At 35.7% G+C, this 16946-nt stretch overlaps 2 protein-coding genes across 2 annotated transcripts; one reads left to right on the forward strand and one right to left on the reverse strand.

Moving 5' to 3' along the window:
* Window positions 1–362: 362 nt before the first annotated feature.
* LOC147545456 (phenylalanine ammonia-lyase-like) lies at window positions 363–1514 on the forward strand. The gene has a single exon (XM_086636583.1). It carries the CDS (start codon window positions 394–396, stop codon window positions 1312–1314), a length of 921 nt encoding a protein of 306 aa, XP_086492709.1. The 5' UTR covers window positions 363–393; the 3' UTR covers window positions 1315–1514.
* An 8911-nt stretch (window positions 1515–10425) lies between these two features.
* Window positions 10426–13515, reverse strand: LOC147545457 (uncharacterized). Its single transcript, XM_086638555.1, has one exon. The coding sequence runs from the start codon at window positions 13369–13371 to the stop codon at window positions 10660–10662; it is 2712 nt and encodes a 903-aa protein (XP_086494681.1). The 5' UTR covers window positions 13372–13515; the 3' UTR covers window positions 10426–10659.
* Window positions 13516–16946: the final 3431 nt, after the last annotated feature.

The following is a 16946-nucleotide window of genomic DNA, read 5'->3' on the forward strand; positions in this document are numbered from 1 at the left end:
AAAGCACACTTGAAGATGCTAACGATTCAAACTTGAAATCTACTCCCATTCTCAAATATCTCCATCAAATTTCTAAAGAGGATTTTCTCATTGCCCTTATTTCATGTATGATATATCGGAAGGGCGCGGCTTTGGGGAATAAAGAAAATTCTCCGGGGAATAAATTCTCGAGGGAATCAAGATTTTTTTGAAAATTCTCCGGAGAATAAATTTTTATGGGGAATACAGAATACATTTTTTGTGAAAGTTCTCCTCCATCTCATCACCCTCTCTCTGCCACCTCATCATCTTGGCCTTCAAACATAAAAAAAAAAAAAAATTCTCTCTTCCTCTCTCTCTCTAACACTCCGGCGAAGGGCGAAGGGAGACCTTCGCCGGAGGTCTGGTCTGTCCATGAACAAACCAGATCTTAGAATTGCCATTGCAGCTATTGGAAAGCTCATGTTTGCACAATTCTCTGAACTTATCTGTGATTACTACAATAATGGGTTACCATCAAATCTAAGTGGTGGATCAAACCCAAGTTTAGATTATGGATTTAAAGGTGCAGAGATTGCCATGGCTTCATACTGTTCAGAGCTTCAATACTTAACTAATCCAGTTACAACTCATGTTCAAAGTGCAGAACAACACAATCAAGATGTGAATTCACTTGGTTTGATTTCTGCAAGAAAAAGTGCAGAAGCTATTGAGATCTTGAAGCTAATATCCGTAACTTTCATGGTGGGACTTTGTCAAGCTATCGATCTTCGTCATTTAGAAGAAAACATGAAAGAAATTGTTAAGCATGTTGTTCAACAAGTAGTACTAAAAACACTTTATACTGTAGAAGATGGATCAGAGCTCGGATCTCGTTTCTGTGAGCATGAACTCCTGCAGGTAATCGAACACCAACCCGTTTTCTTATATCTAGACGATCCAACAAATCCTTCTTATGCGTTTTTTCTTCAACTAAGAGAGGTTTTAGTTGAGAAGGCGCTCCAAAAAACTAAAGACGGAGAAGACGCCATTAATGAGAAAGATGGGTACTTGATATTCAAGAGGATACCAATTTTTCTAGATGAAATGAAAGCAAGGTTAAGAGAAGACGTAAGTAAAGCAAGGAAGAGATTCAATAATGGAGATTTTCTGATATCCAATAGGATTAAGAAGTACAGGACTTACTCGATGTATGGATTTGTGAGGAATGAAGTTGGAACCGATATATGGATCTGGTCTGTCCATGAACAGACCAGACCTCCGGCGAAGATCTCCCTTCGCCGGAGTGTTAGAGAGAGAGAGAGGAAGAGAGAATATTTTTTTTTTGATGTTTGAAGGTCGCCGGCCGGAAAATTGGTCGGCCGACGACCTTCGACGGAGAAGATGATGAGGTGGCGAGAAGATGAGGTGGTAGAGAGAGGTGATGAGATGGAGGAGCCTTCTAATTTTTTTTAATTTTGAACTCCCAAAATTATAAGCCCTTAGCAATAAAAAGAAATAAAAAAGTCAATCTTATTTGACTAATTTTAAGAAAAGTCTTTATTCCCCTGAGAATTTTCTTTATTCTCCAAAGCCGCAGCCATATCGGAATCAGAGCTAATTGTTTGAGTCTTCAAACTCAGATAAAAGATGTGTCATTGCGTTTGTCTCGTCAATCTAATATGTTTAGAACCAAAAATCGCTCACATACGATTTCAGATAAATGGGATATTTCGTTTGAAGTTTTTAGCCTTTTTATTTTTCTTTTTGTTGAAAGAAGTTTTTGTTTAAAATAAGAACTAAAAAGGAGAGACATAAGAGTTAGACCGAAGGTCATTTTGCAATAACTAAACGTCCGGATGTGACTGCTCAGATCATACCCAAATGAAATTGTGGTAGAAATCAATACTCAATCATTTTTTTTTTTGCTTTCAATCTCTTCATCTTTCTCTACAAGTTTCGAAGTGATAAATCATCTTCATAAAAATATGAAATTGAAAATTTAAACTTTTGGTGAAGCGTAATAGAATTTGAAGTTTTAGATTGTACAAAAAATGGGATCCTTTATAATATGGGGACGGAAAAAGTTTTGAAGCGTGAGTCGGATAAACTTGGAAAGCAATTTTGTGGGAGGTTGATTAAATTGAATGAACATGGAGGGTTCAAGTGGGGGCATATTAGTAAATTGGGTCAAAAAAGGGTTATTTAGGTCAAGATATTTTTGTACTAATGGTATGGCAATGGCAACCAGGTGAAGGAGGTAAGCATACTGACTGACCAATGAGGGAGGGAGGGAGGGGATTGAACTCAATTACAAACTAATGTTAGGGAGTTAAAGTAAAAGTCATATTTTTAGTAACTTCTATTTATTCATAGGCGCTGTCTAAAATCCTACTGATCTTTCTTATAAATAGGAGAGAGTTACTAACTTCTTTCTATTCATAATTCTATGCCCTCGTCTTCATAGTTCACAATAACAAACACTTTCCTTTCTCTCTCTCTCTACTTTTAACTTCTCGCGAGTACTGTTGTTTCAGTGAACAAAACAAAAATGGTACGATCAAAGCAAACCCTAAAACTCATTACCAATGAAAAAGCTAGACATTCTACTTTTCTCAAAAGAAAAATTAGTTTGAAGAAGAAAATTAATGAATTCTCTATACTGTGTGACGTTGATGTATGCATGCTAATTTATGGACCATCTGGTGATGAAGGTAGTAGTAGGACTGAACCCCCCGATGTGTATCCCGAAGACTCAGATAAACTTCATCGCATAATCAAACGGTATAAAAGTATGGATAAAGATGATCGTGAGAAGCGAAGTTTGACTCTTGGTAATTTCTACGATGAACATATGAACAAGACTGAAGATGAATTCACTAAATTAACACAAAAGAACGATCAAGATTTTGAGAAACTTATATGGGATGATGGTCTTAATAATCTCACCGTTGATCAACTTCATCAGATTGTTAAGAAATTAGATTTCAAGATTGATTTTCTGGAAACTCAAAAACAGATGATGGGTCATTATGGATACTACTCCAGTGTTGTACCTAATCAAAACCCTGCTGATATACCTAGTACTAGTAAGAGAGTTGATAACATGTGTATGCAACCACAGCTTTATGGTCAACCGTTTGATCACCATCATCCTCATTATCATCAGCATCATAATCACTATGATCAATATCACCAACATCATGATCAATATTATCAACAAATGGTGCCAATGGATTATCCATCATATGATCATTCATCAATGATGTACGATAGTAACACTATTCCCATGAATTTAATGAGTTCAATGAATGATTATGATGATAGGAATTTCATTGACAGTAATAGTGGAGACTTTTCATATCCAACGGTTCAAAATCAACTGCCTTGTGATCAGAAGATTATTACATCAATGAAAAATCATATGGAGTTTGGAAATTCGACATCATACAATTTGCAGCAGCCAATGATGGTGCCCCCAGTAAATGCTAAATTTCCAAATATGATGATGCATGGAGGATCATCATCATCAACACCGGCATTATCATCAAATCACACGATGCAACACCAGCCGTTCGAATGAATTAATTTATATCCAAGATTTTCTGTGATGGATTAGGGTTTTAGGTTATCAATGTGTGTTTTTTGTTTTATATATTTTGCTTCGGGATATATATATATATATATGTAATGAAAACAATTGGGTTTTCAAATTTTGTAGAAATATAAGGGGTTATTAGTGTCTATTATAAAAAAAAATGCATTTGTTTACATATATGAAATAAGTATTGATAACCTTTCAACAAAAAAAAAAGTATTGATAAAAATTGTGTTACTATTATGATTGAACTTAAGAAGTGATGTTAAATTAACTCCATTGAGTTATCTCTTTCATTAATTATTGAATTTGAAAAAGAAACCAGCATAAACCCTAAATAGAAAGAGATAGCAGAGAATTTGTCCTTTTTTCAGGCTTATAGAGTGTGTATTTTCTCACTATACTACTAGTATTTTAGTTAAATCGCCCCCAGAAGCCAAGCCGATCAAAGGGATAATTGACTAGGTTTGCTCCAGATTGGCTTGGCCGTTGAGTAATAAACACCAACCGTTAGATGAGTTGATTAATTACCAAAATTTTCTATGATGGATTAGGTTTTGGGGCATCCGCTATTTTCGTTTATATTTTTCTTCGGGGACATATATATTTGTATTGGAAAACAATTGAGTTTTCAAATTTTGTAGAAATATGAGGGGCGTGATTAATGTCATTCATAAAAAGGCCTGGAATTATGATTGTATTCTTTTACATATATATCAATTTAGTTCAACAAAAAAAAAAACATATATATATATATCGATTTAAATACTGATAATATTACAATATTTAAATTGATTATAAAAAGGGTGATTAATGTCATTTATAAAAAGGCTTTGAATCCGACCCAAGGGACTGACTCAACATGGAGCCAGAGAGGTCCCCCACGAGCCCAAAAGTGGAATGTCCTTTGCTCTCGCCTTGGGAAATCGACTCTCTAGAGCACGAGGTATGTGCTTATTCAAACTAAGAAACCGTTTGAGGCTTTTTAAATGAGATAACGGAGTTTTCGGTAGGAACAAGATCTCCTACTCGTCGCACTTGGGCCTGAATAACAAAAGCTAGTCAATAACGAAGACTTTAATTAGTGGTATAAGAGACGCTAACAACTCCTCTCCAAATATTGACTTTGTATGGTTTTTTATATTTTAAATTTGAACTATCTTTATACAAACTAGGTGTCCACCGCATCCTACCGACGCGACAGATCCCTTTTGGCTACGCCGTCGTTGATACTTTACATCTCTATTATTTTTTAGAGTGAGAGAGAGAGAGAGAGAGAGAGAGAGAGAGAGAGAGAGAGAGAGAGAGAGAAAGTGTTTAGAGAGAAAATAAGGGAATTAACACAATATGTTTTGGTTAGACAAATTTCTATTAAACAATTTGTAAAGTTAACCAGATTTACTACTATCTAATTAAGAAGTAAAGAAAATCATGTTTATAATGGTAAAAAGAATACACATCAACAAAATGCATAATAAAAGTTTACATTATTTACGTAATAAAATATCAATGAATCCAATTTAAATTTGCATAATAAAACTGTACATTATTTACAAATTTTAAAGATACATACACATCAATAAAATGCTTGATATAGAGGAGAGAGATAGAGAACAAGAGAAGGCAATTGAAATATCAACAAAAATTGATTGCTACTTTCCTAGCAAAACGGCAAGTTAATAGTGTATACATAGGCTCGTGGTAGGGGAAGTTACTTTGAGCAAATATTTTTTAAGCGGTTATTTTCTAAGAGGAGAAACATGGGTAGATAATTGGTTGAGGGAAAGATTTTGAGGAATAGAAAATGGGGGGAAGCATGAGGTAGTTTGTAACTCTTTATCTAATTGAGTGACACATGCATAAGTGGTTAACCAGTTTTGACTGATTTACGTAAATACCCTTCTTGTTTTAGTCTATTTACATAAAAAGGTTTTATATCATCCGTCGGATGTGTTCCCAACCATATCTCTAAATAAAATGGACGGTCAGACTTATCCCCTGGATAACCGACTGAGTTGTTTTAATATAATAGATGGACTCATGGACCCAAAATTAGCATGATGAATCAAACAAAAAAAATCCTAAAATGTGTTTCAGTCATTTATACGTCAACTCAAATTTCAGGTGATAAACATCATTTCCAATGCAAGACTCAATTACAAAAATTTTACCTGTCACGCAGAGCTTATAAAGTTTTTTATGAAAAAAAAGGTGGCCTATACGTGGACAACCGGTTTTCTTACGACAACTATCTTATGTAGACAACTAAAATAATTAATTTTTTTATATGGACACCAGTTTCTAAGGGGACAACTCTCTATTATTTTCACTCAAGTCCTCTTAGAATTAGATGTATTATTTTAACACCTCCCTTTTTTCTCATAAACCCTAAGTAAGTTTGGTCTTCTTTTACTACTTCATCTTCATCATCAACCCAAAATTCTAGAGAGATAATTTTTTTGGAGAAGATTATGACATCAAACAAAGGGAAGGGAATTGTTGAAAGATATTCCTAACCAGAAAGATCAGATCTAAAAACCCTAAAATCCATTAAACTTTTAAAACCTAGAAATCAAAAATTTCAAAACCCTAAATCTTTTTACAAACAAGTAGAGTTGTTCGTGTTTCGTGGAAAATCGACAAAACACGATAGATCTTAATTTCTGAGTTTTTATAAAAAAAAAATCTGACTTGCCAATTTCGTAGATTTCCTGCGAAAATTTGGCAAGACAGAAGAAAACGTGCCACGAAAATCTAGCATATTTTCGTAGATTTCCCACGAAATTCTGGGAATTTCTTCCTCACTTCGATTTTTTGCCTTGAAATCGTTTTGTATTCTTTCAAACTACCCAACGAAAATACAAAATAAAATTAAAAAAGATAGAGTTTTACCTCATCAATGTAGGGCTTGATTAAAACCCATCTAGGGTTTAATAAAAAACAAAGGGAAGTAGTCGAAACTATAGTTCACTAAAAAACAAAGAGAAGTGGTAGAAACTATAGTTTACTAAAAAAAAAGGAAGTAGAGATTGATGAGTTTTATCTTCTTCATTCATCTAGGGTTTGATAAAAAACAAAAGGAAGTGGTAGAAACTATAGTTTACTTTTAGTAGCAGTACAAGAATAAGAATACGACTAAGAAGAAGGAAGGAAGAAGAAGATGATGATGAAGAAGATGATGAAGAAGAAGACAACTTAGGTTTTCAATTTTGAACTATTATTTTGTTAATGGTCTACAAGTTAGTAACTGTTAGTATTTAAGACTTTATGGAGTTGCCCCCTTATAAAATCAAAGTCAACTAAGTCAAGCATAATTGACTCGCACCGGACCCTCACATCGGACCCGAAAATAGTTGTCCATATAAAAAAAGGCTGCGGCTTTGGGGAATAAAGAAAATTCTCTAGGGAATAAAAATTTAGTAACTAAATATTGACTCATGGATATATATTTTCGTTTTGGTCCAAACTTAATCAAATATTGCTCCTTACCATGGTTTTCTGCTATCCGCCCAACATCCCATCTTCTGGTCAAACCATCCCCTACAGCTGAATGGCAACCACGACTGGTAGGAGACACTGACCAAATAAAATTCTCTTTTTACTTCTTACTCTCTTTCTCTCTCCACCATCATGTAAACCTAATTTTACCCCATTCGACCAAAACCTCTGATTCGAATTCTCACAAAACTCACGATTTTTATCCCTAGTTCCATGGGTTCAGATTTTAAGTCCATCACCACCCATCACTAATCTACTTATCAAAACCCTAAACCAACCGAAATCACAAAATATTTGACAGCTCTCACATTAGAGGAACCCTAAAATGTCGAACGAGTTGACTGCTAATGATCGTGAGGATTCCATTAACGTCACAGAAGTGTTCTTTGATGTTAATGAAGATCAAAATGATGATATCAAAGTCGATGAAGAGGTTCAAAGTGGTTCGGTTCCTAAAGTTGTTAAAGAGGTTGAAAATGTTGAAGAGAAGCTTCTGGTGGTGTTGAAAATTGGCTAGAAAATTCAGAGCATGAACATGAAATTGGAATTGTATTGAGCCACAAGCAGTGGAACTGAGTTTTTCTGGTATTGAATAGGTTGAAGATAATGGAAATGTTGGGGATGGTGCGGTTAGTCACGATGATTCAATTCATGCAATTTCAGCTTCAGCTTTATGGGTTCCTGGGAAACGACATCTCGATGAGGTTGGTGGTTCATTTATCAAATTAGAAGTTTCAGGAAATAAACAATCCTAAATCCATCCAATTTGTGTAGGAAAAAATAATTTTTAAACAACACTAGGTATGACCCGTGCCTCCGGCACGATACAAAAAAAATCCATTGAACATGTATCTAGATGAATTTATGTGGCGATGTAATATATTTGGATGGACTTTTTCATGATTTCTCCCTGAGAAATAAACCTTAATTAGTTTTAAACGGATAAATAGTTCATTTTAAAAAGTAACAGTACAATCCATTTGTCAATATTGAAGAACTTAGGGAGAGACATGGTGAGGGGTAGATTAAAGTAAGAGAGATTAAACAATCGGCTCAAATTGACTCGAGCCATCAGGACAAGTGATAGGCTAATCCATCAGTTGATCCCTTCTATTTTGAAGATCTCTACAAAATTATTTTCATTATGATCTTGTAAAGATTGTGTATTCATCACTCGTCTATGTCTAGCCGTTGAAGTTATAAATTGACTCGAGTTGTAATTTTTTCGACTTAATGAGAAATCGATTATCACTACAACCAGTAACCCACTTCTGTATGATACAACAAACATGAATTAACTTCAGTTTAAGTTCCACCATGAAGCACAACAAAAACTCAATAAGAAACAAACATCTTATGTGTTTAACATTATGTTATACTGCTATACATAAATAAATATATGCAATTTTGAGAAATGAAGCTTCATGTATCTTTCTATGGATCATCACCCTTAGTTGTTCACCTTGCTTCCACCGTAAAACTCAATAAGAACAAAAATCTTATGTGTTTAAGTTTTCTCTTATGCTGCTATACACAAATATATGCAATTTTTGTACCCATAAGATATGAAGCTTGATGTTTCTTTCTATGGATCATCACCCTTAGTTGTCCACCTCACTTCCACCCAAATATATAAACTTAAAGTCAATACTAAGAACTGATCATAACAGGTAATAAAACACTATTAAGATGATGGGTTAAAAATAATTTAGGCTTTATTAAGATGACATGATATTTATCCAGCTAGAATTGTTAAAGAGATAAGGGGTTGATCTATGGGCATCCTAGACGTTTAGCTCTTACACTGAAAAATTATTTACTTTAGAAGCTTGAATTCGTTGATAGAGGAGAGATAAAAAAAATTCATTCTAGAATTGTGTTGGGCCACAACCAATAACATTATACCTGGAAATTATTCTCCCATTATTGTTACGTTCCAATGGGTATTATTATTTAGTGGTTAGTATAAAATGAAGTAGGTTAATTTTCTAGGCACGAGTCTGCTACTACTGATTTGACTACCAACAATGCCAAACACTTTGAGTTCCTCCAAAATGATACCGGTAATACTACAACAAACAATTAAACACCACCGTAATCAATCTCAAGCCTCGCTTAAACAATATTCATTGTAAGCTATGATGTAGTAGGTAGCGAATTAAGTTAGAAATTCTTTAGTTATCTTGACATTAAAAGTGTATCACTACTTATCTACTCTCAATTCGAAAATCGAAACTCTTCTTCCACTTGTTACAAAATTGATATCAACTCCATTCAAAAGAACAATATTAATTGACAGAAAACCAACCGATTCCCTTGTATGAGAAATTTGCAAATGAGAAATTCGTATTTTTCTTTTGTATTTCATTTTCTAGTAAGTTCGTTGAAGATTTACCACCACATAATATTATAAATATAATCAGTGCCTTCAAAGCACGTTCACCCAAACACAAATATAAACTCAAGAAACAAAGAGGAATAGCGTACCTGTTACTTCTATTTGCAGAATCCTTCCAGTGAATCCAAGCACGACAATCATAAGCAAACATAAAATTTGCTCCAAAACCTAACATAGTTAAACATCTACTAAAGAAATATAAAAATGGAGATGAAACTATAAGAAATTGAGATGAAGAATAAGCTACAGCGATCATGTAACAAACAATCGAGAAAATTAATTAAGCTCGAAGAAGAATAAAATATGAATAAGGAGCTAAATTATCTTGACATGTGAATCAAAATACATGGACACCAACATACAACAATGGATAGGTTATAGAAAATGGAAGGAGAAAATTCAAGTCATTTTTTGAAACCTAAATCTCTACACTCAGATATGTCTCACCCAATCCATCCTTCCCTCTAACATGAATGACGGATCATTGCACTGGTTGCAACTTCGGGACGACGGTGTCTTGAACTTAGTCTTCTATCTCGTTTGTGTTACCTTCCTAGATATGTAAAGAAATATCGCTTAATTGAACCATGGTGTTTCGCTACACTTCTTTGAGAGCATCAAGGTGATATTACAAACATTTCTTCGACTTTAGTATCCGATATACTTGCCACACCAAGATAGAATTCAAACATTTCTCATTAACGTAGATGATATTACATATCTTAGTTGACAGATAATTATATATTATTAGATGGAATAAACCTACAGAATTAGAAGGGAATTGCATACCTTCCTCGTCAATGAAACCAGGCTGGCTTATGCCCTTTTTAGTTGATTGCCTGACATTATAGGTTTATCTAATGTTTTTTAGCAAATAAATATATATTATTAGATTGAAAAACTAACATAATAGAAGTAACCACATACTCTGATGTAGACGCAGCGGAAATATAAAAACGATAAATAAAGTAAACGAAGAACGGTAAAACAACTGAATAAACTTAATAAAATATAAACTTTGATTTGGTTTTCTCTTCAATCTGCCTAATAAAATAAACTAGACCTCCTTTTATAGGATAACAAACTTTCCTAGATAGACTCAAACTATGATTCCTAAAATAATAAAATACTCAAAACATAGAAATTTCAAAATAAAGAAATATCAAATTAAAGTAACTTCCTAATCCTATACTAACTAGGACTACTATTATGGCCGAATAGGATGTGGGCACGCGTGGACGTGGGCCCACATGTTATGCGCCTGCATCAGCACCCTGTTCCCCAGAAGGTTCGTCCCGAACCATTTTGATGAAGAAAATAATTTGATGCACCCGTATACGATGAATTCTTCCACGGCGATCCGTAATTCCCACTTTGAACGAACGTTGTATGAAGTTCGAAGGATAGAGAAAGGGATTAAGTCTCCAACGATAAACGGAAACTCATGATGTGGTTTGACGGGGAAGATTTCAAATACCAAATTGTTCTTTAGGGTTTCAATGTTTGCTTCTTCCTTTTTATTAACTTGGACTAACTTTCCACGTTCATCTTCATTAAGTCTATAAACCATAACCAACAAGTTGCGGTCTCTTGCTATAGCTATTTTTCCGACATGAACCGGAAGCAACATAAACATAACATCTTCAGCCGTCTCCACCCTTAGAAAAAGAGGAGGGACAACCAACAATGATAAATCCCGAACCTTCACAGTACCCTCACCACTCACAATAGCATCTTGGACAACAACACTACAATCCACCAATTCATCAAGATACATGCATGTGCAAAGCTCCTGTCCTTCATCAAAGAAATCCGGCAAAAGGAATCGATCTTTCAAAATCCCTCTCGATCCACCAACAAGAACATCACCAGGAACAACCAACTTGGCATCACTCAAACTCTTCCCAATTGTCTCTATAATCTCTTCAAATAAATTCATATTAATAGCTATGAATCTAGCATTGGGACAGGTGGAGGAAAAATCAACGTTTTTAAACAAGGTGTCACTATCCTTTTCTTCCAACGTGACCCCAATTCTCAGCTTCCAAGTCGAAACCCGGGCAGCCAGCTCTGTTTGCTTCTCAGTCTTAACGATGCTAGCAAAGAGGGTATTCAAATGTGAACGACATAGCTCTTCAAGGTTTGCCTGAGAATCTTGATCTTCATGTGCAAGATTAGTAATTTCGAAACGAACATCATCATCGACATCCTTGTTATTGGTTGAAGGTTCCTCCACATCCATGAAATTATTACTGTCATCTTGTTCAAAATCAGGGATGTCAAGATCATACACTATATTTTCATCATCCTTTGCGCTATAAGAAGCATTGGAAGTTTCTTGAATTCCATCAATAAGTGATTGCCGTAGTACTTCATAAAGTGGAGTAGGTTTTGGTGCCGTGAGATCTTCAGAGGCGCGTTGTGCCTCCCACATTTCAGTGAACTCTGGCTTTATAGTGCCATTCAATTTTGCAATAGGAAATAGATTCCCTATTGAATTCTGTTTACTAGAATACGTCTTCTTCCTTTCAAGATTGTTCACTTTCTGAAATGGTTTTACTTTCAAATTTTCTGGTTCATGAGGATTTAAAGGCTTCCATGGATCATCTTCGTCATTGTCCGGCTCACTCCCGGGTTCTGCGAAACCATCATTAAATCCATCTTCATGGTAGTCATTTGCAGGAAAACTACAGCCAGGAGGATCTTCCAACATATTATCATCATTGACTTCATGAGTACGATCAACCACAAGAGTTCTATCAGGGTTGACATCGTCCCGAGTAGTTGATTTGCGGCTAGCTCCTCCAGATACTCTAGTTGGAGACTGGATGAAACTTCTGCGAGACTTAGACCTTACTGAGTTGTCCCTGTGCCCTCCACCAGCCTTCTTACTCATTACAAACTTTTGAACTTCAACGGCATCACAAGGGTCTAACAGAATAAAATCTTCGTAAAGATTGCAGGTGGACAACAGATATGATTCTAATTCCCCGACATCGCCAGTAGAGTCCAAACAATCCCCTTCTAGAACAACCAAATTCGGAGGGGGTTTAACGAACTGATTCAAGTTCTCATCAAGATAACTCTTAGGATCGACAGGAACATCATCTAAACCGAAAAACAATTCATTATCTTCTTCAACAGTTGCTTCATGATGATCACTTCCTTCGGGTTGTTCCAAAGATTTCTCTGGTTGTTCCTCGTGCCATAGTGAATAAATAATGTTCATCTCGCCATCCTCCCATGGTAGGCGCAGCCACTTAACAATCGTATTCAAGAAATTATGTATTGGAACTTCATGATGAACTCGCTTATTATACGGCGGTGGTGTATAATAAGCGTATGGAGGTGTATAATAAGCGTACGGCGGTGGAAGGGTGTTTGGTGAATAGTATTGCTGAGGGGTATGGAAGGGGTATGGTTGGGTTATACTCGGGTTGGTAATAGATTGGTGAGAGAACGATTCGGGTCGGTTTGATGTTTGTTGATCGGTGAAGGAGAAAGGTGGTGTGGTTGGAACGGTTGTAGGGTTTATGTATGTTAGTGGGAAAACCGGTGGGAGTGGTGGTGTAGTGTTGATGTGAATCGGGATTGGGGTCGTGTTAGGTTGACCAAGTATGGAATTTGAAGTTGGTGTTGTGGTTGGAAGTGATTGTTGAGATGATGTTTGAATTGAAGTAGAAGAAGAAGGAGTAGTGGTAAAAGAGGGAGACTTACATATGCCTTCGATTTGGTTGGATAGCTTCATGATTGAATCGTTGACTTGATCGAATTTATCCATTGTTTCCTTCTTGAAATTTTCGAAAGCTTCTTCCAAATTTGTAACCGAGGATAACTTCTTGTTGATGTTATCCCATTCGGAGGCAAAAGTTGGTGTCTTCTCTTTGATTGTTGGAGTAGGAACGGTAGAATTAACCATTGTGATTGGTTAAAAAAAAATGGCTCTGAATACCACTTGATGTAGACGCAGCGGAAATATAAAAACGATAAATAAAGTAAACGAAGAACGGTAAAACAACTGAATAAACTTAATAAAATATAAACTTTGATTTGGTTTTCTCTTCAATCTGCCTAATAAAATAAACTAGACCTCCTTTTATAGGATAACAAACTTTCCTAGATAGACTCAAACTATGATTCCTAAAATAATAAAATACTCAAAACATAGAAATTTCAAAATAAAGAAATATCAAATTAAAGTAACTTCCTAATCCTATACTAACTAGGACTACTATTATGGCCGAATAGGATGTGGGCACGCGTGGACGTGGGCCCACATGTTATGCGCCTGCATCATACTCTTAACAAGGGTTTTATCTCAGCCACGTTCTCATTGTTGTCCTCCTTCTGCAAAATCGATCAAAATTTTACTAACACTTTGAAGTTCATCCAATTACACATAGAAAGTGTAAGAAACTTCTCTCTTCTCTATTTTATTTCAAATTATCTTTGATTTAGTTTTACATTTCTCTTTTATAGAGTAGAAAGGAAAAACAGTTATGAAACTAACAATAACAGAAACTAACAATAACAGAAAACCTAACAACTAAAACTGTTTTCCTAACTTCTATTCTTGAATTCTCATGTAGGTGCTTTTAGAAGTGAAGTCAATAGTTATTGACTTAGTCAGACGTTGCTTGAGTTGACTTGCTTGACTGGAGCTTGGACCAGACTAGGACGGTCAAGCTTGGACCAGACACGACTTCTGCTGACCATATAAAAGCCCTCTTTTCATTTGCCCTAATCACTTTTGCCCTCATCTCTTCTTCTCTTCTTTCAGTCGAAACCCTAGATTCTACAGCCCCCCTCAAACCGATAATGAGGAGGAACGAAACATCATCAGTTTGGCTCGAAATTTCTGAAATAAATCTTCTGGTAAACCCTTTGTGAATATATCTGCAAGTTGTTCTGTTGTGGGGATGTGGTTTACCAAAACAGAACCATTTGAAACTAGATCTCGAACATAATGGAAGTCTACTTCGATGTGCTTTGTTCGTGCATGAAATATAGGGTTTGAGGCTAAGTATTTAGCACTGATGTTATCACAGAAGAGATGAAAGGGACGAGTGAGTGGCAATCGCAGTTCATCCATGAGGTATGATAGCCATACTAACTCTGTTGCTGTGTTTGATAATGATTTATATTCGACCTCTGTAGAAGATTTAGCCACTGTGGCTTGCTTCTTCGAACTCCATGAGATGAGACTTGACCCTAAGAAAATACAGTAGCCTCCTGTCGACTTTCTCGAATCAGGGCATCCAGCCCAATCCGAGTCTGAATAAGCTGTCAGGGTGGTTAGATCACCAGCAGACAGAGTGATTCCTGAACCCATTGAACCCTTAAGATATCTGAGAATCTTTTTAACCACTACTAAATGAACTGTTGTTGGTTTATGCATGAATTGGGCTGTATAATTGACGGCAAATGAAACATCTGGTCGAGTAAGAGTAAGATATTGGAGAGCCCCAACAAGGCTTCTATATTCTGTTGGATTTGGGAGTTCATCCCCTTCTGTGAGAGAGACTCTTTTACCACTGCTAACAGGTAACTTTGATGGCTTTGAATCTAATAGATTTGATCTCTGTAATAGTTCCAAAGTATATTTATTCTGAGTAAGTAAAATCTTACCATGATGATGAGTAACCTCTATACCCAGAAAGTAAGATAGTGGACCTAAGTCCTTCATCTTGAAATTGTTGCTTAAATCTTTGATGAGGATTGAAATATCTGATATTGAGTTGCCTGTTAGAATTATATCATCCACATATAGAAGTAATATCATTGTGGATGTTTGCTGATGATAAACAAACATAGAGTGGTCTGATTTACTCTTCTGAAAACCATATGATAGAAGAAAAGTTGCAAATTTGTTAAACCAGACCCTTGGTGCCTGCTTAAGACCATAAAGAGCTTTGTGCAGATGACAAACCAGAGTATCTGTGCCTGATTTTATAAACCCAGGGGGTTGAATCATATATACATCTTCATCTAATACCCCATGTAAAAAGGCATTTGATACATCAAGCTGTTTAATATGCCATTCTTTTGTGATTGCTATAGTCAGAACCAATCTTATGGTATTTGCCTTAACAACTGGGCTAAAAGTTTCATCATAATCAATGCCTTCCTGTTGATGAAAACCTTTGGCAACAAGTCTAGCTTTATACCTTTCAATTGTGCCATCACTCTTCTGTTTCAATTTGAATACCCATTTGCATCCAAGAACATTCATGTTCCTGTTATAAGGAACTAAGGACCATGTTTCATTATCAATTAGAGTTTGATATTCTTCTTGCATTGCCTGAACCCAAGCAGTATGCTTAGCTGCTTCCTTGTATGTTGTTGGTTCAGAGGGTAGTTCTAATATAGTCAAATAAGCTACATCTAAAGTGTGAGGTGATGAATAATGGGCCACAAAGTCTTTGGGAAGATTTTTGGGTTTGATAATACCATTCCTACCCCTTGTTGTGATTTGACTGGATGGTGGAGGATGAGATGTTCCTAGTGATGTAGCTGGTGTACTAGTGGAAACATTAGCAATGCCCTCATCACTAGCCAAAAGCCTTGATACTGAATTAGTTGGTGTACTAGTATTTACACTAGGTGTCCCTAATTCAGTTGGACTGTCTGGAAAAAGATCAACAGGGGGTAAAGGTAGTGAAATGTGTGGCTGTGAATTCTGATCACCACTAGACAGTCTAGAAGTGAGGTTGACAAAAGGAAAATTGTCTTCCTCAAAAATGACATGTCTAGACATATAAAGTCTCTTTGTAAGAGGATCATAGCATCTATAACCCTTGTGTTCATTACTATAGCCTAAAAACACACATTGAACACTCTTGGGACTAAGTTTGTCCTTTCTGAGTTCCCCAAGATGTGGATAACAAGCACATCCAAAGATTTTTAAAGAAGAGTAGTCAGGATTGTGATGGAATAAGGTTTCAAATGGTGTTGTGCCTTGTAAAGTTTTTGTGGGTAGTCTGTTTATAATATAAACAGCAGTACTAAAAGCATCAAACCATAGAGACTTTGGTAAAGAGCAATGAAAAGATAGTGTGTTACCTAATTCTGTAATATGTCTATGCTTTCTTTCTGCTTTGCCATTTTGTTGAGGAGTATAAGGACATGAACATCTGAACAGAATCCCACTTTTGTCTAAAAAAGCCCTGAATTCTCCTTTTTTGAGTTCTGGTGCACCATCTGACTGGAAGTATACAATTTTCTCTTTTAGAAGATTCTCATTTGTTGCTTTGAAATGACTGAAGCATTTTATACTATCAGACCTTAGCTTCATGGCATAAATCCAGCTGTACTTGCTGAAATCATCTAGAAAAAGAATGTAATATCTTGCACCATTAGGAGTAGAAACAGGGGCTGGTCCCCAAATGTCACAATGAACCAAGTATAATGGGGTATTTGTAGTAGTTGAAGAGTTATCAAAAGGAAGACACTTGCTTTTACCCAATTCACAAGATTTACAAAACTTTTTCTTAA

This window comes from Eschscholzia californica, unplaced genomic scaffold, assembly GCF_041429995.1.
Source record: "Eschscholzia californica isolate CP2 unplaced genomic scaffold, dmEscCali1.0.p SCAF_4, whole genome shotgun sequence".
Classification (NCBI taxonomy): domain Eukaryota; kingdom Viridiplantae; phylum Streptophyta; class Magnoliopsida; order Ranunculales; family Papaveraceae; genus Eschscholzia; species Eschscholzia californica.

Bases quoted from the DNA above. Each gene is read 5' to 3' on its own strand.
- LOC147545457 (XM_086638555.1), bottom strand. From the start codon at position 13,371: ATGGTTAATTCTACCGTTCCTACTCCAACAATCAAAGAGAAGACACCA.
- LOC147545456 (XM_086636583.1), top strand. From the start codon at position 394: ATGAACAAACCAGATCTTAGAATTGCCATTGCAGCTATTGGAAAGCTC.